The sequence below is a fragment of the Pan troglodytes genome, chromosome 11 (assembly GCF_028858775.2).
Source record: "Pan troglodytes isolate AG18354 chromosome 11, NHGRI_mPanTro3-v2.0_pri, whole genome shotgun sequence".
Lineage (NCBI taxonomy): Eukaryota > Metazoa > Chordata > Mammalia > Primates > Hominidae > Pan > Pan troglodytes.
The window spans coordinates 62,436,012-62,461,676 of record NC_072409.2 but is presented as its reverse complement, the minus strand read 5'-3'; the positions used below and the strand labels follow the sequence as shown (position 1 = coordinate 62,461,676).

General features: G+C 40.2%; 1 protein-coding gene across 14 annotated transcripts in view; it reads right to left on the bottom strand.

The window, feature by feature from the left end:
* C9H9orf85 (chromosome 9 C9orf85 homolog) overlaps nucleotides 1-25,665 on the bottom strand; it is a 74,663-nt gene that overhangs the window by 18,576 nt on the left and 30,422 nt on the right. For 9 of the 14 annotated variants that reach the window (XR_682244.5, XM_054658145.2, XM_063787771.1 and 6 more), the window contains one exon: nucleotides 20,262-20,368. Coding sequence is in view for 8 of the 14 variants with exons in the window: in XM_054658145.2 (XP_054514120.1) it covers nucleotides 20,262-20,368 (107 nt within the window). In the remaining 6 variants the exon portion in view is untranslated. Of the gene's footprint in view, nucleotides 1-15,227; nucleotides 15,319-20,261; nucleotides 20,369-25,665 lie in introns of all 14 variants that reach the window. The other 5 variants (XR_010148680.1, XR_008537060.2, XR_008537059.2 and 2 more) reach the window with 2 other exon arrangements.

Genomic DNA, 25,665 nt, shown 5'->3' with positions numbered 1-25,665 from the left:
TTTCAAGATAGTAGAAAGGAAACTGAATAGAGAAAAGACAGTCTTTTCAACAAAGAATGTTGGAAAAACTGACTATCCCTAAAATTAACAAGAAATAGAACATAGATTCAAATATAAAATCAAGAATTATACAACTTCTAGAAGAACCCTCAGCGAGGCAAAGATATCTTATCTACAACAACAAAACCATGATCTAGAAAGAATAATTTGTGAAATGGACCCTCTTCAGAATAAAAAATGTCTCCTCTTCAAAACACACTCTTAAAAGAATGAAAAAACAAGCCAGAGGTTGGCACAAAACTTAAGTATTCTGAACATCTTACAAACAGCCAGCAAAGCTGTCTTTTGTGAGGATGATTTGCATCTGCAGAGGAAATAAAGTGAAGTAAACAACAGATATAAACAGGCTTTCTCTGAATCCCGCCCTTGTCTGGATCTAGGAGAGATCAACTCAGCTCTAAAACTTTAAAGGTCTGACAGAAACATTTACCAGAGGCTCTGTGGGGCTACCACCTGTGAGGTTTCATCTGCATAACAAGACTGCCTTTGCCCAGGTTTCTCCTCTTCTCCCCAACTCATAACTGTCTTTCCACAATATCCTGCTTTGCCACAATCTGAGCCCCCCATTCTCTCTGTAACTTCAAGATGATACAAAAGCGTTAACCATCTTGCCTTTGCGTTTTTTTTTATAGTCATGACTCCTGTGCTCACGTATGCACACAATAAAATTTGTACACCCTTTTCCCTTGTTAATCTATGTATTATGTTTGTTTTATAGATTCAAATTACCAAACCTTCAGGGGAAAAATTCAAACCTCCCTAAAATGGTAAGGAAAAATTTTAAATTCTCCTAAATATAAATTTTTCCAAATTTCCCTAAAAAATGGCTATATTGTATTTTATGAGTCCATTGCTAAGAAAACTTCAGAAATATCAAAATGGTGATAGTTTTGCCTTCTTTTCATTTCTTTATGGAATACACGTTAAAAGAAAAAATTCAGCTGAATTACATTTAAAGGAGTTTAATTGAGCAAGGAGTTTAAATGAGCATTAAAGGAGTTTAAATGAGCAAGTTTAATTCACGAATCAGGCAGCCCCCAGAATCACAGCAGATTCAGAGAGACTCTAGGCATGCCTCATGGTCAGAACAAATTTATAGACTAAAAAAGTAAAGTGCAGTACAGAAATAGGAAGGGAGGTACAGGAACAGCTGGATTGGTTACAGGTTAGCATTTGCCTTATTTGAACAGTTTGAACACTCAGCAGTGTATGAATGGTTGAAGTATGGCTGCTGGGATTGGCCAAGACTCAGCTATTGTTACAGGCGCATACTCCTGTTAGTTAAACTTAGGTTTTCAATCTTGTCTACCTATTAAATTAGGTTGCAGTTCATCCACAAGGACGCAGATATAGAAATAGGGAGTCATTATCAGGCTATCTTTAGTTCACTTTAACACACACAATTCCCAGAAACAATCACTCAAACAATTCTGACCATACATGTACCACAACTAATCATTTTAGTGGAAACTATGGTCAAATAAAAACACAGGTGACCACTGTTTACATGTTTCTTGATAAAGGAAACAATATACTTCTTAAAAATACTACTATTGGGTGGGCACAGTGGCTCATGCCTGTAAACCCAGCACCTTGGGAGGCCCAGGCAGGAGAATTGCTTGAGCCCAGGAGTTAAGAGAACAGCCTGGGCAACACAGAGAGACCCCATCTCTACAAAAAACAAAAATTAGCCAGGTGTAGGGGTGCACACCACCTACCAGAGTGTAGTAGTCCCAGCTACTCAGAGGCTGAGGTGGGAGGATCACTTGAGCAATGGCAATAAAATAGTAGGAAAAGAACACTAGTTTGGGAAACTGGAGACCTTGATTCTAGCCCGTCCTTGACATATCCTTGTCATACTGACAGACAGGACTAGCTGGATTTCCTAGGCTAAGAATCCCTAAGCCTAGCTGGGAAGGTGACCGCATCCACCTTTAAACATCGGGCTTGCAACTAAACTCACACCCAACGAATCAGGTAGTAAAGAGAGCTCACTAAAATGCTAATTAGGCAAAAACAGGAGGTAAAGAAATAGCCAATCATCTATTGCCTGAGAGCGCAGTGGGAGGGACAATAATTGGGATATAAACCCAGGCATTCAAGCCGGCAATGGCTACCCTCTTTGGGTCCCCTACCTTTGTATGGGAGCTCTGTTTCCACTCTATTAAATCTTGCAACTGCACTCTCTTCTGGTCTGTGTTTGTTACTGCTCGAGCTGAGCTTTCGCTCATTGTCCACCACTGCTGTTTGCTGCCGTCGCAGACCCACCACTGACTTCCATCCCTCTGGATCCGGCAGGGTGTCCGCTGTGCTCCTGATCTTGCCAGGTGCCCATTGCCGCTCCTGACTGGACTAAAGGCTTGCCATTGTTCCTGCATGGCTGAGTGCCCGGGTTCGTCCTAACTGAGCTAAACACTAGTCACTGGGTTCCACAGTTCTCTTCCGTGACCCACAGCTTCTAATAGAGCTATAACACTCACCACATGGCCCAAGATTCCATTCCTTGGAATCCGTGAGGCCAAGAACCCCAGGTCAGAGAACACAAGGCTTGCCACTGTATCCGGAATTGGTGGGTTCTTGGTCTCACTGACTTCAAGAATGAAGCCATGGACCCTCGCGGTGAGTGTTACAGTTCTTAAAGGCGGCGTGTCCGGAGTTTGTTCCTTCTGATGTTCAGATGTGCTCGGAGTTTCTTCCTTCTGGTGGGTTTGTGGTCTCGCTGGCTCAGGAGTGAAGCTGCAGACCTTCACGGTGAGCGTTACAGCTCTTAAGGCGGCGCGTCTGGAGTTGTTTGTTGCTCCCTGTGGGCTTGTGGTCTCGCTGGCTTCAGAACTGAAGCTGTAAACCTTCGCGGTGTTACAGCTTACAAAGGCAGCGTAGACCCAAAGAGTGAGCAGCAGCAAGATTTACCGCAAAGAACAAAGCTTCCACAGTGTGGAAGAGGACCCCAGCGGGTTGCCACTCCTGGCTGGGGCAGCCTGCTTTTATTCTCTTCTCTGGCCCCACCCACGTCCTGCTGATTGGTAGAGCCGAGTGGTCTGTGTTGACAGGGCGCTGATTGGTGCGTTTACAATCCCTAAGCTAGACACAAAGGTTCTCCACGTCCCCACCAGATTGTCCCCACCAGATTAGCTAGATACAGAGTGTCTACACAAAGGTTCTCCAAGGCCCCACCAGAGTAGCTAGATACAGTGTCGATTGGTGCATTCACAAACCCTGAGCTAGACACAGGGTGCTGATTGGTGTATTTACAATCCCTGAGCTAGACATAAAGGTTCTCCACATCCCCACCAGACTCAGGAGCCCAGCTGGCTTCACCCAGTGGATCCCACACCAGGGCTGCAGATGGAGCTGCCTGCCAGTCCCGTGCCGTGCGCCCGCACTCCTCAGCCCTTGGGTGGTTGATGGGACTGGGCTCCGTGGAGCAGGGGGTGGCGCTGGTAGGGGAGGCTCGGGTTGCACAGGAGCCCATGGAGGGGGTGGGAGGCTCAGGCATGGCGGGCTGCAGGTCCCGAGCTCTGCCCCGCAGGAAGGCAGCTAAGGCCCGGGGAGAAATCGAGCACAGCGCCAGTGGGCTGGCACTGCTGGGGGACCCAGTACACCCTCTGCAGCCGCTGGCCTGGGTGCTAAGCTCCTCATTGCCCGGGGCCGGCAGGGCCGGCCAGCTGCTCTGAGTGCAGGGCCCGCCAAGCCCACGCCCACCCGGAACTCCAGCTGGCCCACAAGCGCCTCACGCAGCCCGGGTTCCCGCTCACGCCTCTCCCTCCACACCTCCCTGCAAGCTGAGGGAGCCGGCTCCAGCCTTGGCCAGCCCAGAAAAGGGCTACCACAGTGCAGCGGTGGGCTGAAGGGCTCCTCAAGTGCCGCCAAAGTGGGAGCCCAGGCAGAGGAGGCGCCGAGAGCGAGCGAGGGCTGTGAGGACTGCCAGCACCCCATCACCTCTCACCACCATCTTGGAAGCAGCACGCCGCCATCTTGGAAGTGGCCTGCCACCATCTTGGGAGCTCTGGGCGCAAGGATCCCCCGGTAACAATGTAATCTCTGAAAGTCACTTTAACTTCTCTGAGTCTCATTTTTTATAATGCGTACTAAAAGTCCTGGCAGCTTAGCATGAACAAAAACAGTAGCATCAAATTATACTAGTAATCACTGTATCATCCCTTCCACAACCCCAGTTAAAAAACAAAAAACGCGTAAGATTTTTTAAATGGCACTGTTGTCATAGTAATACAACTTTTTTTTTGGTGAGACGGAGTTTCACTCTTGTCCCCCATGCTGAAGTGCAATGGCGCAATCTCGGCTCACTGCAACCTCCACTTCCCGGGTTCAAGGGATTATCGTGCCTCAGCCTCCCGAGTAGCTGGGATTATAGCCACGCACCACTACACCTGGCTAATTTTTGTATTTGTAGTAGAGACAGGGTTTCACCATGCTTGCCAGGCTGGTCTCGAACTCCTGACCTCAAGTGATCCGCCTGCCTCAGCCTCCCAAAGTGCTAGGATTACAAGCGTGAGCCACTGCGCCCGGCCAGTAACACAACTTTTTGTATTGTATAATTAAACCTATCAACATCTGGAAAATCTGTTTGAAGGAAGTAAAATTTCTCCTCTATCTTCTTAGGGTTTCCCTTTGGGACTGACATAAAATAGATTACTACTTGCTAGAAATAAAAGACTTTACGTGATTACAACTCTTCTGGCACTGCCTTCATTTCCTGGTTATTACACTTTAACCTTTAACATAATTTAGCTCCTGTCGTACTTTCATGTATGTGATGACGAGGTACTTTCGTAAACAGTGAGCCACAGTACTCCACCCTTGGTGTACAAAACATAAACGCAACATTGCTGAAGTTTCATAAAGTCCTATTTTCCTGCAATGGCTCTAAGTCATCTGTAGTCAACATAGCAAGATCATAAAACTTTACTATGGGATAACATCATATGCTACTTAGAGAATGCTTTTAAGGAAACAATATCCCCAAATTCTAAGTATCTCGAGTATAAGAACTTATTACACAATTCACTTCCTTGTGTCCCTAGATTACAAGTTTGAAAGTAAATGAAGAGGCTGTATATACTACCTTGTCTTAATGCAGTAGACAAGTAGATTACAATAATTCTTAATTTTATTTTTTGAGACAGGGTCTCACTCTGTCGCCCAGGCTGGAGTACAGTAGTGCAATCACAGCTCATTGAAGCCTCAACTTCCCAGGCTTAAGCAATCCTCGCACCTCAGCCTCCAGAATAGCTGGAACTACAGGAGCACGTCACCAAGCCTAGCTAATTTTTTCTATTTTTTGTAGTGACAGGGTCTCACTATGTTGCCCAAGTTGGTCTAGCACTTTTGGGCTCAAGGCATCCTCCAGCCTCGGCCTCCCAAAGTACTGGGTTTACAGCCGATAATTCATAACGGGTACAAAATATTTACCTCTGACCAAGTGTAGTTTATGAAAAATAAAAAATAAAAATTATTCAATACTTTAGGGCAGGCAATTTTAAATCAAAGCATGAACTGGAGTCCTCATGAACTGGAGAGGCATTGAAGGAAGTAATAAAAGCTCTCTACTGCTTTCACCTTTAAAGACAGTAAGACCATGGTTGTGGGCAACAAACGACAATACAGCCACAGTTTACAGTTATTTTATACTATCATGTGATACCAAGAGCTATCAATGACTAAAACTCCACTCTAGAACATTTTAATACTCTTGGAATGTGGTGACACAATTTTTTTTTTTTTTTTGAGGCGGAGTCTTACTTTTTTGCCCAGGCTGGAGTGCAGTGGCGCGATCTCAGCTCACCACAACCTCAGCCTCCCAGGTTCAAGCGATTCTCCTGCCTTAGCCTCCCTGGTAGCTGGGACTACAGGTGCATGCCACCATGCCCGGCTAATTTTTGTATTTTTAGTAGAGACAGGGTTTCACTTATGTTGGCCAGGCTGGTCTCGAACTTCTGACCTCGTGATCCACCCGCCTTGGCCTCCCAAAGTGCTGGGATAACAGGTGTGAGCCACTGCGCCTGGCCGTGGTGACACAATTTTCAAATCACTAATTAACCTTCAGAGCCTCAGCCTGTTATAAGAAATGCTGGAGGCCAGGCGTGGTGGCTTACACCTGTAAATCCCAGCACTCTGGGAGACCGAGGTGGGCGGATCACCTGAGGTCCGGAGTTTGAGACCAGCCTGACCAACATGGAGAAATCCCGTCTCTACTGAAAATACAAAAATAGCCGGGTGTGGTGGCGCATGCCTGTAATCCCAGCTACTCGGGAGGCTGAGGCAGGAGAATCACTTGATCCCGGGAGGCAGAAGTTGTGGTGAGCCAAGATTGTGTCACTTTTCTCCAACTTGGGCAAAAAGAGCAAAACTCCGTCTCAAAAAAAAAAAAAAAAAAAAAAAAAAATTTGGAACTGAAAAACGGCCAATGTGTATTGCCACACACTGGTAAACATGAAGGAACAGATAGATATGTAGAATATGGCCGGGTGTGGCGGCTTGCGCCTGTAATCCCAGCACTTTGTGGCAGATCACTTGAGGTTAGGAGTTCGAGACCAGCCTGGCCAACATGATGAAACCCCATCTCTACTAAAAATACAAAAATTAGCCAGGCATGGTGGCGGGCGCCTGAAATCCCAGCTACTCAGGACGCTGAGGCAGAGGTTGCAGTAAGCTGAGATCACCCCACTGCACTCCAGCCTGGGTGACAGAGAGAGACTCTGTCTCAAAAAACAAAAACAGACAAAAAAGACCTGTAAAATGTAACTGTTTACTTTTGTTTGATAAAAGAACAAAAATAATAACCCAGTTTTTAAAAACTAGAAATCCAGACCCTAAGCCAACTTTCCAAGTTTAGTTTTCTTTTCATTTAATGTATATTCAAAAAGACTGAAACCTCCTTTTGATAGGCAACTTTGATTACTGTTCATGGATCACCAAAAGTTATGCAATGAGAAAAAAGAAAAAGTAACAAGAGCAAATGAATGAAGAAATGATAATTTATGTGGAACAAAAAAACAGGACATATAAAGACAGCCCGGGATTATCTGTATTGTCTATGAAAGTCAACAGGATTCTTGTTCATTTTCCCTCCATTCCCTGGTCCCTCCTCACAGGGTTTCCTACCACTGTGATTATTCATACCACTCTTCTACCTTTAAGTTTTTTCTAGACCTGTCTCTCTGGGTTTCATTTCATTTTTCTGCAGCCTTACCTTGTGTCCTCTGCATCTCTTTCTCCTTTTACTCACACCTAGCACTTTTTGCAAACTGCCCAGAATTATCTGTGGAGTCTCTCTCTCCAAATAGATGGTAAATTCCTGGGCGTCACAGATTCATTTGCTATCTTCTTTTGACATACAACACAGTGTCTTGTACATTGAGGATGCTATTTAAAATAATTGCAAATTGAACACAGTTTCCTATCTGTCATCTTTAACAATCTTGCTTTTGCTCAGAAATTAAGAGCTCTGATTGGAATATTATTCCCCAATATAACCATGGACTGTTCCTAGAGACAATTTTGTTCTTAATACAACACGTGAATTATAGTAAATTATCTTTCACATCCAGTCCAGCTTCTTGGTTCTTGCAGGTAACAGCAGACCTGGTTACACAAGACAAGGTGTTCTAACAGGTATTATTTTGGTTCTATAAAGGAAAACTCTACTTAAGTTAGGGACCTGACATTAAAATAAAAGCCAGAAATAGATTATGAAACTTAAAAAAATCTAGATGCTAGTTTTGAGTATACTGTTTACTAGCTTACAGAGTAAGACACCTAATTTTTCTAAGGCTACCTCCTTATCTGTTCTTGCTACCTCTACAGGGTTGTTATTAGAATCCAACATATGTGACAGAGGTTTGAAAATGTTAACTTTGGCCGGACACGGTGGCTCACGCCTGTAATCCCAGCACTTTGGGAGGCTGAGGCAGGCGGATCATCTGAGGTCGGGAGTTTGAGACCAGCCTGACCAACATGGAGAAACCCCGTCTCTACTAAAAATACAAAATTAGCCGGGCATGGTGGGGCGTGCCTGTAATCCCAGCTACTCGGGAGGCTGAGGCAGGAGAATCATTTGAACCTGGGAGGCAGAGGTTGCAGTGAGCCGAGATCGTGCCATTGTACTCCAGCCTGGGCAATAAGAGCGAAACTCTGTCCCAAAAAAGAAAAAAAAAAAAGAAGAAAATGTTAAATTTAAAATAAATATCTTATTTGTCCACTCTGAATTCAAATTCTGGGGTTAAAATATATAATATATATGATGTGGCAGCCATTGGCCCTTGGCCTCTTAAAGTTTTGTTAAAAATAATTGACAAGAGGTGGATTGACTAATAGGAGAAAAGGCTATAAATTTACTTAATGTGCATACACAGGAGCCTTCAGAATGAAGATCCAAGTTCTCAACAGTTTCAGAAACTTATATAATATCTTGAGGTTATAGAAAGAATGGGGGCTTAGATTCTGGTAAAGCAGAGCAGGGAAGAGGTTTGGCCAGCAAAAGTGGCCTGGTTATGTAGAGGAGCCTCCCTCAGAGAGACTTTTAAAGGTGTCCTGCTCTCAGTCTCTCCTGGATCTGGGGAAAGAAAGAGAAAGGGGAGGGGGTATGACTGCATTAATGGAGATTCTATACGGATACAAATTTTCCCTACTTAAGACAGCTTTGCAAGGCCACTTTTGTCAGGATGGTGAAGTGGCAGCCATTTCAAAATACATCAAAGAAATATATTTTCAGGGTAAAATATTTTAATTACTGGCCGAGCACGGTAGCTCACGCCTGTAATCCCAGCACTTTGGGAGGCTGAGGCGGGCGGATCACCTGAGGTCAAGAGTCCGAGACCAGCCTGACCAACATGTAGAAACCCTGTCTCTACTAAAAATACAAAATTAGCCGGTCGTGGTGGCGCATGCCTGCATTCCCAGCTACTCGGGAGGCTGAGGCGGGAGAATGGCTTGAACCTGGGAGGCAGAGGTTGCGGTGAGCAGAGATCATGCCATTGCACTCCAGTCTGGGCAACAAGAGCGAAACTCCGTCTCAAAAAAAAAAAAAATTTTTATATATATAAAAATATAAAAATATATATATATATATTTTTTAATTACCTTCAATTACCTCCTTAGGCCAGCTTGAAGTACTTGGGATCTTTTCCTTCCCATTTACCCTATTTCCCCAAACAACACCAGCTTCCTGAACATTCTCTGAAGAATTCCAGCAATAATTCTCAAAATTCCCACCAATAGAGTATGATTTCTAGTTTTAAGGGACTTAAGTGTTCTGGTTTCAACCTTTTACACTTAAAATTCCACTAGAAAGGATACATCATTCAGACCTTAAATAGTACAAAGACTGCACTTCCAAAATACCAGTAAAGGTTCTATAATACCAAAGCTACTTCTACATCCCAATTCTTACTAATAAGGATTTTATTGATCTAAGACATATTCTCTGCAATGCCATTCCTAATCCTTATTTGTGGAAGTGATGCTGTATCATGGCTCATGGTGGGAAAAACATACACAACTGCAGGGGTTTTCTCAGCTATTTATAGTAGATCTTTACCGTGTTTATGAGGAATGGGGGGAAGGAGAAAGAAAAGACCGGGACTACTGTTGAAGTATTTACTATCTTTTAATTGTGCTTGGATTCTGGAAAATAGCATTTATGTTTTGACTATCTTCATCTTAATAACCTCTGCCATCACAAACTTACCTGATTTTTCAAATAAACTACACATAGGTACACACTCATCTAAAGAGAGGAACAGGCTAACAGTGAAGTTTTAATCATTTAATATCTTTCTCCTGTTGTATTTTAGAACAAATTTTCCTTCCTAATTTATTATGTTCTTTGCAGCAGTAAGTAATCAGTTTTTCACTGAGTAATATGATATTTAATAATTACTTATTTCAATGAAATTGACTGAGATTTCACCTGGAGTTTGGTGCAAAATTTAACTCAATGCTTAAAAATACCAATTCTTCTGTCTTAGCCAATAAATCTTTAAAATGTAATGAATACAACTGATATGAACTTCATCTTCTATTTCCACTTAGTCTGATACCCTAAATTAATAACAAAAATAATGGGTGAAATTTGGGGCAGGATGTGAAGGGGCTTGATAATCTATCAACTGGATAAATAATCACATTGCTATGTTAGTTTAAGTGGTAAACATAAAACTATAGAAAGTCAGTCTTGGCCGGTGCTGTAGCTCATGACTGTAATCCCAGCACTTTGGGAGGCCAAGGCTGGCAGAGGTCAGGAGTTCGAGTTCAGCCTGGCCAACATGGTGAAACCTCGTGTCTACTTAAAAAAAAAAAAAAAGTCAGTCTTCAGGGAATAAACACACAAATTAAACACTCAATTTTAGCCAAGACCTTTTACATTCTATACTGTTTCTTCTTGTCATATATTCTATCATGAAGGCACTTAACTTTGTTCATTTCTCTTTAGCTATTTCTCTTTAGAAAATATGAGCAAGTCAAAGACTCTTCTCTGGCTATGACCCTAGTATAGACTGAGAATCCCTTATCTAAAATATTTGGGGTGAGAAGTGTTCAGATTTTTTTTCCCCCAGGTTTTGAAATATTTGCTAATACTAAGAGTTGAGCATTCCAAATCCAAAAATCTGAAATCTGAAATGCTCCTATAAACATAGCCTTTGAGCATTATGTTGGCACTCAAAAAGTTTCAGATTTTAGGACATTTTGGATTTGGAATTTGGGACGCTAAAACTGTATTATAAAATATAAAGCTTTTGTGGGCCGGGTGCAGTGGTTCACACCTGTAATTCCAGCACTCTGGGAGGCTGAGGCGGGCAGATCACCTGAGGTCGGGAGTTTGAGACCAGCCTGACCAACATGAAGAAACCCCGTCTCTACTAAAAATACAAAATTAGCTGAGCGTGGTGGTGCATGCCTGTGATCCCAGCTACTTGGGAGGCTGAGGCAGGAGAATCAGTTGAACCTGGGAGGTGGAGGTTGTGGCGAGCCAAGATTGTGCCATTACACTCCAGCCTGGGCAACAAGAGTGAAATTCTGTCTCAAAAAAAAAAAAAAAAAAAAAAAAAAAAAGCTTTTGCATTCCCCTTCCTATTACCAATTGTGATACCCAATGCTTATTAGCATGTAAACAGTTGTTTTATTAGAAGATTCTACAATAAGGCATATAATGTTCAGATGTCCTGAAATAAACATATTCTTTAAAGAAGAAAAAACATGTAAAAATTCTTTCATAGTAATGCACTAAAAAATCCATTTATTTTTCCTTGACTACAAATGTATTTATTTGTAAACTAAATGGATTTGTATCCATTTATTTTTCCTTTTCATTGACTACAAATATATCAAAATGGAGGCAAGTCAAAGTGGTTAAAACATACGGACTATAAAAATTAGCCATTTAAATCATAGGTCGCCATTCAGATGCTACAAATTCAGATTGCATGGAGATCAAGGACTCACTTTGTGCTGATCACTGCATATAGCATACATTATTCCTCAGGTACCTCCTAGTGAGTGGTATGCTCAGTTTCTAAGCACTGAGAACAAGTACAGCTTGGATGGCTACAGATGGAATCTACTGATAAATTAAATTTGGCCTAAAGCTGCCTGGGTACATATTTTAAGTTTGGCCTAAAGGTTTCTCTCTATATACTGAACTGTAACATAACTTGATGTGTAAACTGACTGTAACCTACTATTGTAACAGTAACCAAGTCTCAGCCAACCACAGTCAGCCAGTTGTTCAAAGTAGGTTCAAATAAGGCAAATGCCAAGCTGTAACCAATCCAGCTGTTTATGTACTTCAGTTTTGGACAGAAAAAGGAAAGTGACCTTTGGACAGTTTTGGACAGAAAAAGGTCACTTCCCTTTTTCTGTCCAAAACCGTTATTGAAGCACATGGCAGCCCTGAGAGTTGCTCTGAAACTACTCTGGTTCTGGGAGGTGCCTGATTCTTCATTCTTTGCTCAATTAAACTCTGTTAAATTTAATTTGTCTAAAGTTTTCTTTTAACATAACCTATCAAAATTGTGATTACAACTAGTTTAAGGAGACTCTGGTTTCCTTGAGTGCTTACTCAATGAACAAATATAAGTAATGAATGCCAATTGATAGACACATACAATAATACAATGCCAAGGACTGAGTGCAAGAAACTATCACGAATTTAACCATAAACTGGCCAATATATCTCTCTGTCCACTAATTTGTCTTCATTGAAAAATGAGGACAGTGATACTCTATTAAGCAATATTTTAGGGGTATAGAAATTCTTCCCTTTAAAAATAGACGCTAAAAAAAGGAAAGGGGTTGGTTAATAAAATATTATTTTTAACGTCTTGGTTTGGCTAATTTAGTTACAAGAAAGCTTTGTAGCAAAGAGGGAGCAAGCACACGGTTAGGAAGGCAGCCTTATAGTGGCATAACTGTCAGAGGTGTGTGAACCAGAGCAACTCCATCTTGAATAGGAGCTGGGTAAAATGAAGCTGAGACCTACTGGGCTGCATTCCCAGATGGTTATTAAGACATTCTAAGTCACAGAATAAGATAGGAGATTAGCACAAAATACAGGTCATAAAGACCTGCTGATAAAACAGGTTGCAGTAAAGAAGCTGGCTAAAACCCACCAAAACCAAGATGGCCACTAGAATGTCCTCTGGTTGTCCTCACCGCTACACTCCCACCAGCACCATTACAGTTTACAAATGCCATGGCAATGTCAGGAAACTAACCTACATGGTCTAAAAAGGAAAGACATGAATAATCCACCCCTTGTTTAGCATATCATCAAGAAATAACCATAAAAATGGGCAACCAGCAGCCCTCGGCTCTGCTCTGTCTGTGGAGTAGCCGTTCTTTTATTCTTCTACTTTCTTAATAAACTTGCTTTCACGAGATCCAAGAACCCTCTCTTGGGGTCTGGATTGGGACCCCTGTCCTGTAACATAACCTATTTGGCAACATCTCAGCCCCCCATCTCATTTTCTCCCAAACAGTAACACCTTTTTCCCTACAGTCTAGAGGACCCCCTCCCCCCGACCAACCAATCCCCCCAGCCAACTCTCACATTATAGGAGACATATAAAAGCAGAACTTCTCTGCTGACAAAGCTCTCTTAGCCTCCTGCTGCTAGAGTCCCACCCATCACCACTGGAGCCCTTGACTCAACTTATGTAAAATACGCTTTTTTTTTTTTTTTCCCAAGCTGGGGTCTTGCTCTGTCACCCAGGCCAGAGTGCAGTGGTGTGATCACAGCTCACTGCTGCCTTGACTGCCCAGGCTCAAGTGATCTTCCAGCCTCAGTCTCCTGCCTCAGTCTCCCCAGCAGCTAGGACCACAGGTGCGCGTCAGCATGCCTAATTTTTAAAATTATTTGTAGATATGAGGTCTTGCTTTGTTGCCCAGGCTAGTCTCAAACCCTAGAATCAAGTGATCCTCCTGCCTTAGCTTCTCAAAGTGCTGGGATTACAGGTGTGAGTGACTGTGCCTGCCTCCCTCCCCCACTTTTTTTTAAACCACTGGTTTAGTCAACTCTGAAGCCACAGAGGTATCTGAGTAGAGGTGAGATGAGATGCAACGATCAGTTTAAAAGAGGAGAATTTACTTATTCAATGCAATGAAGTATGAATAGGTAAGGGGTACACTTGGGCAATCAGTGGGAACAAAAGTTGAGAGGCAATAAATCTGGTGGGGTTAAACACCTGGATGTGAGGGCCAGAAGAGTGACTCTGTTCAATTAAAATATTTAATGAAAAGGAAACAGTTTTTTAAGGAATAAAGCATCCTCATGACATGAAACTCTCAGGCCAGACATCTCTAGAGTAATGCTGGTTCCAAGGCAGGTTATATTAGCTTTTTCCTCCTTCACTTGAAATATTTTTATGATGAAATCTTCTTTCAGTGAACATTTATCACACAGCTTGTAAGGTCTGGGCTCCCTTCTCCTCATTTAGGGCAGTTCTGTTTTAGCCTGTTGTATTCATGGGACTCCTGGATAAGCGTTTTATTAAACAATTTGACAGCTGAAAAGTTTGAAAACCACTGAACTAAGATACAGGATGTTTCAGTGCCTTGGCTTTGTGAGTATCTATCTATTCGGTACAGAGCAAGGCTTCTCAACCAAGACACTCTTGACATGTTGAGCTGGGTATTTCTTTATTGTGGCGGGCTGTCCTGTGAACTGTGGGATGTTTAGCAGCATCCCTGGTCTCTTTACACTATGTGTCAGTAGCACCCTTCCTGGGGACAAACTCCATCCTCAAGCCACCTCCTTAACTGAGAACCACAGATGTAAAGAATTCACAGGTCCAGTTCCAAGCTCAGACCCCAATCTGTTTGAGGACTGTGCTGTTTTATACCAGCTTCTCTTTTCTTTTCTACTACTATGGCAAGGTTAAACATTGGCTAACATTATAATGCTGGTGATTTTTTTTTTTTAATAGGTAGAGAAAAGCAGGCTCGAGAATATAAATGGGGGTATTCGTCTGCCACATTTCTAAATTAATAGGAGAAAAGGTTGCTTGGTTACCTGAAATAAAAGTCAAAAAAGGTTTCTAGGTACCAGCATAGGCATTTCAGGGCCTGAAAGCAAAATCCAATTATCTTTCCACAAGTATATGTATTAAAAAATAAAAGCAGGCTGGGCCAGGCATGGTGGCTCATGCCTGTAATCCCAGCACTTTGGGAGGCTGAGGTGGGTGGATCACGAGGTCACGAGGTGACCATCCTGGCTAACACAGTGAAACCCCGTCTCTACTAAAAATACAAAAAAAATTAGCCGGGTGTGGTGGTGGGCGTCTGTAGTCCCAGCTACTCGGGAGGCTGAGGCAGGAGAATTGTGTGAACCCAGGAGGCGGAGCTTGCAGTGAGCTGACATCGTGCCACTGCACTCCAGCCTGGGCGACAGAGCGAGACTCCGTCTCAAAAAATAGAATGAATAAATAAATAAATAAATAAAAGCAAGGTGGTCCTCAGCAGGATATGTGGTACTCAACAGCAGACAAGGTCCATAAACAAGACAGGTGATATTTGTAAAAATTAATGAAGCATTAGGTCCAGGTGAAGAGGAGAAAAGGACTTTTTGAATTGAATAATACAATGCTGAGAAATCACTGAGAGAAAAGGAAAACAAGGCTTTGGAATCCAATCAATTTGCATTTGAATCTTACCTCCATCTGCTTTACTTTTGTCTTGGTAAGAAGTATAATCCTTCTGAGCCCAGAATAAAGAAAATAACTAATTTCATCTGGCCTTGCACTGCTTGAGGAAAGGGACAAAATCTTTTAAACATTTATATTTCTAGTACCTTGAAAAATATATAAATGTCTATAATGACTTTTAAGTATAAAAATATCAAGATTCCTTCCTTAAGATTTATACAAATTATTTAATATATTTTTACGTTTATTTTTTTCATAGGCATTACTGACTGGGATTGTTTTATATTTATAAGATCTCTTGTTTCTCCAACAATTCAGCTCCATATCGAGATTATTTACAGTGTTCATGAATGACTTGGGATTGACCAGGAATGGTAATGAATGGTTTTCATTTATTTTGGGGTTCTTTTTCAAAAGTAAAAAACAAGGCACTTGAAAAATAAAACTTTATACAAAAAGATTTAGACTTTTCCTGAACCCTAATTCTTATATATATGAATAATCTTAAAGTCTGAACCCTCTTTTTCAAGTCTAACAATGCTTATGCCATCCTGTGTCAAGGGAGATACTGACAGCACCATTGCAGCCCTCCCGCAGGGAGTAGTAGGTACTGGCCTTAAGAAATGGGTAGGGGGATCTTGGTACAGATTGTGCTGACTTCTAATTAAGGGTGGTGGCTGGTCTTGGTGCTTTATCTTTATGAGCTTATCACTTTATTCCTATAAAGACCTAAAGCTTTGAGTAGTCAGAGATATTTATCTCATTACGTCAAAGGACAGTACCACTGTCACACTGTTTATATATCGCTGATAAGTGAGATGCTTTTTATCCCCTCATCTTTCATAGCCATCATCCTATCCTCCTTCAGTACATACATAATTTTCAATTCATCTCTCTTCCAACTTAAGTTAGGACATTTATTCTTTTCTAAAAAGTCTCTGGAGATGGTCCAGGATTGTATTCAGTAACTGAGAGAAAATTCCATAAAGAACATGTTTATAAAAATACTGCAGCATGTCACCTCACTGAAAAAAGAAAAAGAGAAACATGAAATATTCTGTCAGCTACGAACGCAGTAAAATTTTTGTTTCCCATGGTTGAAACAGGTAAGTCTGAAGAGTTTATAGGTCAAACTCTTTTTCTTTGATTTAACTTTTGGCATCGGATCCCACGAACAAATGGAAATTTGCTAATTAACACGCGGTTTTTGGTGATTCACAAGATAAACAAATGGGAGAAAAAGTTTTAATTTTCCCAATATCCAGGATATTATTACTTCTAAAAGAAATGTCACTTATAAAAAGCCCCACCATGCCCTGTATTTTATGTTGTGCAGAACTTTTCTTTATCTACATCATTTAGTTACACAATTTGTGGCAATAGATAGACACATGAAACAATATTCAACATTTTAACTGATGGAAATACTCAGCATGGCAGAAAAATAAATCTTTATACAAAAGATATATCCAAGGCTGGGTGTGGTGACTCATGCCTATAATTCCAGCACTTTGGGAAGCCAAGGCAGGTGGATCACGAGGTCAAGAGTTCAAGATCAGCCTGGCCAACATGGTGAAACTCTATCTCTACTAAAAATACAAAAATTAGCCCGGCACAGTGGCATGTGTGTGCCTGTAGTCCCAGCTACTCCAGAGGCTGAGGCAGAAGAATCGCTTGAACCCAGGAGGCAGAGGCTGCAGTGAGCCGAGACCGTACCATTGCATTCTAGCCTGGGCAACAGGGTGAGACTCTGCCTCAAAAAAAACAAAGACAAAAGGTATATCCAGTAAAATTCATATACAAACCCTAACAAATGACAAATTTAATTCATAAGTGATTAGCTTGAACAAAACATTAAACATTTTAAGTAATGCTACCATCAGCATAAGCAATGGATTCAAATCCCTTACAATGTTGGTCAAGTCTTAATATGCAGAGAAAGTGAAGTGAATGAATATAAGTGAGTTTTACTTTCTATAACACTCTCAATCCTGGATTGGAGTTTGAAAGCTAGGCTTTCCAATATGTCTAATGTGCCATGTGTTCAGGACCTTCTGAAATACATGATGTTCTAGGCCAGGCAAGTAACCTCCTAAGTAATATGTTTAGACTGATGGGATTCAGAACATGCTACCCCAAAATATGGCGCTTTGGCATACTGAGTATTTTGAGCTGAAGAAATGTGACAAACAGCAAATGTAGGAAGGACTCTCTGATCCACCCCTGAAGTAGGCCATAAGACCCTAATATGAGAGGTGCCCTTCCTATACCTAGAGGAAAGGACCATGCTTATCTCTAAAAACAGAGGAACAGTAAGAGGAATCTGAATGAACAAGCCCTGCTGTTTAGTTTACTACCCTTAGCTCATTTAGTTTACTATGCTTAGCCCTTTCTTTTTGTCCCCTATCACATTTTCCCCATGATTTTCCACTCCCATCAAACCTAGCATAAAACCACACAGGTTTACCCATTTCTTTGGGTCTTTGTTTCCTTATGAAGGCTTTGGTGTCACAAAAAGCTTACATTAAATAAATCTGTATATTTTTCTCTTCTTAATCTGGTTTTTGTTAGAGAGCCAAGGGTGAGAACTTAGACTGGTAGAAGGAAAGGACTTTTTTCCTCCTCTACAAGATCTTGTTTTAACTAGCAGTTTCTTTTTTTTGGAGATGGAGTCTTGCTCTGTCGCGAGAAAACAAAATACATAAGTTCAGAAGTTCTACAGCAAAATATAGCATCTGGAAAATTTACAATAACTGATGTGATCTTTTTTACACACTGACACATTTAAAATGAAGATAAACATATAGGATTTAGCACATATTAAAGGTAAGAGATTTAAATACTGATGATGGATAAGGCAGGAATGTTTTTAAATCATTTCCTTTGTTACACAGCACTAATCTATTAAAATGCTGTGACTACATAAATGTTGTTTATTGCCTACACTTCAAATTCTTTTAGGAAACAACACTATAAAGAGAAAATGGAGATGGATCATGAAATCTTAAAATACCTTTATAGGAATAAAAACTTGTTGAAAATATTCAGAAAGCTACAAATCTTGTATGAGGCCTATTAACTAAAACTACATGATTTATTTTGCAATCAACATCTAATTACTCTAGCAGAGAACATAATTCATTCATGGAAATCTAAAATTGGGTAATGCAAATAGTTGCCAAATTTCCTTACTGCTAATTTGGGCCACTAAGCATAAAACTCATCAGACTTGTTTAAGAGTGTTTTCTTTTGGGAGGAAATGCTAGAGAACAGGAAGAAAAGACTAAAAGGAGCAAGAAGCTGGTAAAACTATTTAAAGGGGGGGGGCGTGGCTCAAGCCTGTAATCCCAGCACTTTGGGAGGCTGAGGTGGGTGGATCACTTCAGGTCAGGAGTTCGAGACCGGCCTGGCCAGCACAGTGAACTCTTGTTTCTACCAAAAAAATACAAAAATTAGCCAGGCATGGTGGTATGTACCTGTAGTCCCAGCTACTCAGGAGGCTGAGGTAGGAGAATTGCTTGAACCTGGGAGGCGGAGGTTGCAGTGATCTAAGATTATGTCACTGCACTGCAGCCTAGGTGACACAGTGAGACCCTATCTCAAAATAAATAAATAAATAAATAAATAAATAAATAAATAAATAAAATAAAACAAAAGGGGGGGGTCAACTATACCTGTAATAAATACTAGACTGCTCCAAAACGGGGTACAGAAAAAAAAATCTAAAAAGCTTAAGTTAGTTTATCCTTCCTTAACACTTCTGCCTTTCAGTGTTTAAATATTTTGAAGTAAACAAATTATTTTATATCTTAAGTTTCAGATTTGCAAAAGGCTGACATAATTTTTTAGTAGATATAAACAAAGGTCATATTGTATCTATTATTTAGACTGATTTTCTAAACTGTAAGCAAAATTTTTTCCCATAAAGGAAGAAGGAATGCATTCAAAGATGATGAAACTATTGAATAGTCAGAAAAATAAGGCAACAGAGAGCAAATATAGTCTAAATAGCTACTATATAGATTACCAAATTAAATCTTATAATGTAAAAGGAACAATGCTAATTTTTATTTAAGATAATCACTTTTCTCTTTCATGCAGCAATTACTCTCCAATATTGTCCTTACACAGCTGAGCTGAAGGATGTCAGGGAGCTATAGAGGATGCACAGAAGGCTGATATAAGAGAACCCCAGAATTACACAAGAGTTAAGTCTGGGCGCGGTGGTTCATGCCTGTAATCCCAGCACTTTGGGAGGCCTAGGCGGGCAGATCACCTGAGGTCAGGAGTTTGAGGCCAGCCTGGCCAACATGGCAAAACCCCGTCTCTACTAAAAATACAAAAAAATTAGCCAGGCATGGTGGTGGGCGCCTGTAATGCCAGTTACTTGGGAGGCCGAGGCAGGAGAATCGCTTAAACCTGGGAGGCGGAGGTTGCAGTGAGCTGAAATTGCATCAGTGCACTCCAGGCTGGGTGACAAGAGCAAAACTCCATCTCAAAAAAGAAAGAAAGAAAAAAAAAAGGATTTAGGGATGGCAGGATCGGAAACAAAATCTAGTATCTTTTCATTTAGACCTCTATTCCCAAAGAAATAATAAGTTATCAATCTAGTGATTCACTTCTAATATTTAACCTCGGCCATTTCTGTAATCTTCATGAGTTGAATTAAAAGGTCTAAAGGTCTGATCCGTTTTAAGAATTGATAATTTATGGTGCATAGTATTACCTTATCAGTGGAAGACAGAATTGTAGAAAACAAATACTCTCTTCTCAGCCCTAACCCACCTTTCATGAATAAAGTTCTATAAAAATGATGCATATTTATGAAAGAATGGGGCAGGAAATGATGAATTTAACTTTTTAAATCTGTCTGCCTTCACAAACCAAGATTCAGCACACAAGATGAAATTCTACAGGGGAGAATGGAATTTTTTCATTATTTACTTTAACATTTATTTGGACACAATTTTGAAAATCAGGAAATGAAATAATAAACTATGATACATATACCACCAAGTAAGGTAATGAAGAATCTTAACTCACCATTTTTTAGGTTTTGATAATGGTTTGTATTTGCTGTATTTTACACGCCACTCAAGAACTTCTTTACAGCGCTGACATACTCCATCATGAAGTTTTGCATTAATTTTCTTAAAAACAAACAGAAAGACAAATTGAGAATTTCACGTGTGAGCCAGCATTGCAAATCCCATAAAAGAGTGTATGAGATGTAAGTTTTAAAATATAACTGAACCTTAATCTGCATAACAATTTATGATATATTATGTATTTTTATGTATATTACTCAATTTGTTATTTTTTCTTACAAAGGCAATGGTTCTTTTTTCTTTTTTTGTTTTTTTTTTTGAGACAGAGTCTCATTCTGTCGCCCAGGCTGGAATGCAGTGGCACAATTTTGGCTCACTGCAACCTCCACCTCCCGGGGCTCAAGCAATACTCCTGCCTCAGCCTCCTGAGTAGCTGGGATTACAGGCGCGTGCCACCATGCCCAGCTAATTTTTTGTATTTTAGTAGAGACAGGGTTTCACCATGTTGCCCAGGGTGGTTTTGAACTCCTGAGCTCATGATTCACCCGCCTCGGCCTCACAAAGTGCTGGGATTACAGGCATGAGCCACTGGGGCCTGGCCCTCATCTAGAAAATTTTTAACCTTCCCATTGATTCTGATGTATATATGTGTCAAAACTCAAAACTGCACAGTTAAGATATGTGTATTTCATAGTATGTAAGTTATATCTCAATAAAAACATAATAATAGAAAAGAAAACCTTGCTCATATTTGAAGACTATCATTTCAACAATTCAAATCCTCCCCGTGAGTTGGAATTAAACTGAGAAATTGGGCTGTCCTGAATTGTCAGTTTGTTGAAGAGAACAGAGACTGAAATTTGAGGAAGGGGTGCCAGGGAGAAGCAGCTGGAAGCAAAAAGGCATTTCATTTTTCAGTTTTATGCTTTTGAATTCTCATGTTAAAAAAGTTTTAGAAAAGTTCCCCCTACTAACTTGGTTTCTTCAAACTTAAATAATATGTATTCGTATGTAAATATCTGTAGTGGAGAAAGGGCTTTATAAGGAAAAGTTTTTTATTGTAATTTTCTTTTCAAAATGTGTTGGGAAAGAAGGAAGATAGGAAAAATTTAAATGTGTCATGTATTTTCTCTAATAGTTTCATATTTTTGTAGCATACTCATTTGATTCAGGACACAGACTATATATTTTCACTGAGTACTCTGAGAATTCTCTAGTTTGCTTTGGCTGTGGAAGCTTGGTCTTTGCCTATTGTTGGAATAATGAGCAGAAGACATTTAAAATTTTCTTTGCTTCTTTTGTTTTCTTTTAAAATTTCTCAAGGGGAGAAAGAAATGCACCACAAGTATGCAGATTCTTTGGGAGGCTATTAGATATTAAGTTAAAAGCACAATGTTTACGTCAGATCATCTGAAAGAAACAATTTTTGAACAGCGCTTGATATTCTTGAAAGTTCTAAACAAAAAGATAAAATATTTGATAAAACATTTATTCAATGAGAAAATATTTTAGAAATATTGTGAAAAACCATAAATTAAGCTGTGAATATATTTCATTTTATTTAATTTTTCTCTTTCTTCAAGGAATCTTCACCATCAGAAGTGTGAATATATTATGTTTAACTTTGTGATGAGAAATACATTCTGTTACTTACAAATTGTGTATATAGGTGCATTCCTTCCTTCTGGACATAGATGGAGAGTCCCAGTTCTGCATGCTACTATATCCCCTGCTTACTCTAGGCCCCTAACTGTTGCCAGAAAGAAGGAAATCTGTGCCTACACACCAAACTCTTCGTCCTCTCAACCTTTGTACTTATTAATAGTTATCATGGACAAAGCTAGCTAAGAAATGCAGAATCAAAGTTCACATTCATCATTTGTCTTCTCTGTCGTCTAGAACATCTTACTAAGCATTACTTATATTTCCTTAACTGAATGACTTTGAACTGTGACTTCAATGTGAATGTGATATTAACTTCCTAATTGGAACATTCTTAGAACACAGAAATTTCACTACCTGCAATTTTATTGTATATAACACATTCTGCTTGTTAACTAGGAAGCATTCTTTGGTTCCTTGTTTGTTTCTGTATCCAATTTCTGACCAGTTCATCTTGATTTACAAAGCTGTGCAGAGTTTGGAAACTGGTTTCTTTAGGGTGGATCAACAGTAGAACAAAACAGGTCTTTGTGGGAACTTGTCCTGTGAGTGATGTGTGAAGCAGTATAAATAGATATGTTGTACAGGGTTCACATGACTAACAGGCACTACTATCAAATTAAACTTGATTTTTATGTGTTAAGAAATTAATGAGAGTAAGAATGAGAAAGAATAGTACTTTTCACTTAAAAATAGGTGCAGAAGAAAGAAAAGTATATACCTGTTTTACCATTCTTTGGCAAAACAGAAGTGAATTCCAGAGATGTGAGCAAAGAAAGTTAATCCTAGTTCTAGGAATCCTTCTGCCTGGGGGGAAGGAAATGACAATCTAACCTTATTCACATTTATATTTACAATTAACCCTATTTTGGCAATTACTTTTAGTGTATCCCTCATGGTAGAAGATCATAGGTAATTAAGGTTAAAACTTAAGTCTGTCCAAATATAAAATCAAAAGTTTTATAAATACAAAAGCCTATAAAGGTCATTTAGTTCGTTCAACAAGCTACTTTCCAGATTTGTGAAGAAAAAAAAAATCTTCAGTGGAAGAGTCCACTGAACTTAGGAATCAGTGAAAGAAGAAACCCTTACTTATCAAATGAATACTTTTCAAAGTTAGAATAAACTTAAGGAACATCAAAAAACATGCCTACTTAATATATACATAACGTCTTAAAAATGTCTTAGCCATCATTCCTACAACTTTTTTTTTTTTGAGACAGAGTCTCGCTCTGTTGCCCAGACTGGTGTGCAGTGGGGCAATCTTAGCTCACTGCAACCTCTGCCTCCTGGGTTCATGCAATCCTCCTGTCTCGGCCTCCTGAACAGCTGGGATTACAGGCGTGCACCAGCATGCCAGCTAATTTTTGTATTTTTAGTAGAGATGGGGTTTCGCCATTTGGCCAGGCTGGTCTCGAACTCCTGGCCTCAAGTGATCCACTTGCCTTGGCCTCCCAAAGTGCTGGGATTATAGGCGTGAGCCACCGCACCCGGCCTATACAACATATATTTTAGAGTCAGTGTTGTTATTGCTGCTTTAAGCATTCTATTTGTTGTCAAACAATATATCTTTAACACAGTAATGCCATACAGAAGTTGGGTGAGAAAGGGCCGGGTGCGGTGGCTCACACCTGTAATCCCAGCACTTTGGGAGGCCGAGGCAGGCAGATCACCTGAGATCGGGAGTTCAAGAACAGCCTGACCAACATGGAGAAACCCCGTCTCTACTAAAAGTACAAAATTAGCCGGGGTGCTGGCGCATGCCTGTAATCCTAGCTACGCTGGAGGCTGAGGCAGGAGAATCCTTTGAACCTGGGATTTGGAGGTTGCAGTGAGCTGAGATCGTGCCATTGCACTCCAGCCTGGGCAACAAGAGCGAAACTCTTCTCAAAAAAAAAAACAAAAAACAAAAAAAAGAAGCTGGGCGAGAAAGGACTTCAACTCCCAAGAAGGTAGCAAGAGCAAATTGTAAATATTATATCTGTATCAACATGCTGATGCTGAAAAATATTTTATAAAGTATCATTTAACAGAAGGAAGATACTACGGTAGGTGAAAAGAAATTTTCATTGAATGAATACCATTCAAAAGCAACTAAAATAATTTTTCCTTAGGTTTTTTTTGTACATAATTCTTTCAGAATTGCCAAAGGTAAAACAAAGGCCTATTTACTCCTCTTAACTGAAAACAAAAAACAAAAACAGAATTAAAAAAATGAAATTCTCAAAGAAAAATGCCAATGCCAATTCCAATGCTAAAAATCTATTTCCATAAACTGGCTTTGTTCTTTTCCCTGCAGTACTCTTCTCCTAAAATAAGGTATTTTATGCCACTACTGCTGTAACAATGTTACTCCAGAAATAGAAACTTTTATATCTTATTTAATCATATTTAAAAGTATGTACTTTGAAATTTGCTGGAAAGAGTCCCTTATTCTAAATTTGGCTAGAGGATAAAAGATCCCTGGATTTGGGGGCAAGAACTCACGTGACTAATAACAATAATGTGAAAATCTGACTTTTAGGCTGCTGCTTCCTTTTTTTTTTTTTTGAGTCGGAGCCTCACTCTGTTGCCCAGGCTGGAGTGCAGTGGCATGATCTTGGCTCACTGCAACCTCTGTCTCCCAGGTTCAAGTGATTCTCCTACCTCAGGCTCCTGAGTAGCTAGGATTACAGGCACACGCCACCATGCCCAACTAATTTTTGTATTTTTAGTAGAGACAGGGTTTCGCCACGTTGGCCAGGCTGGTCTCGAACTCCTGACCTCAAGTGATCCGCCCACCTTGGCCTCCCAAGGTGCTTGGATTACAGGTGTGAGCCACAGCACCTGGCTTTAGCCTGTGAGTTTCAAATCATAAACTACATTATTTAAATTCCTTTAAATATGGCTAGAACATTGTTGGACATAAAGTATCTTACAAAACACAACCAAAAAATAGAGGAGGGAATCAGAATGAGAGAAAAGTAAGGGCAGGAGGGAAATTACAAAGCAGTCAGGAGTGCAGCTGGAAAGTGCACTTGTTAGAGATGGGCCACAAATGAAATCTGAGCTTTCTAGCACCCAGTAAAACATAACTCATTGTCTGTAACATGCCAAAAATCCAGTTTCTCAGAAGCAGCACAAGTATTCTTGTTACTGAAGTGCAAAGTTTCATCTTTCCTATACCATGTGATACAGTAAGCGATGCTCGCAAAAATGTCCTTACAACACAAAGCATTTCACAGAACTGTTTTCTATCCTGGTTCTCAATGTAGGCCAGTGTTATAATGCCAAAACAGAGTGCAATACAGTTATTCTTAGGTGTACAATGTAGGTACAGATCCCTGATAGTCATAGGATCTGCAGGAATGCACTACATATAATAAGGCCATCTTCAATAAACACTATTTCTCTCAACTTAGCTCTAAAAGCATTCCCGTCTATTATGAGAAATGTCAAACTTGCAGAAAACAGTGAAAACAATAATACTAATGCATACATATACACACTCCCAGAGACAACTATTAACATCTTCTTACCTTTTTGCCTTTTGTGTGTATGGGTACAGGTAAAATAACTTATGGATATCAAGACACTTCACTTCTTAATACTCATCATATCCTAGCAATAAAGACTTTCTCGTGCTTAACCACAATACTGTTACCACACCTAAGAAAAATGAAAGATAACTCCTTAATGTCACTGAATGTAGTCAGTTTATATTGAAATTTCAACTGCTCCAAGACAGCTTTCAGAGC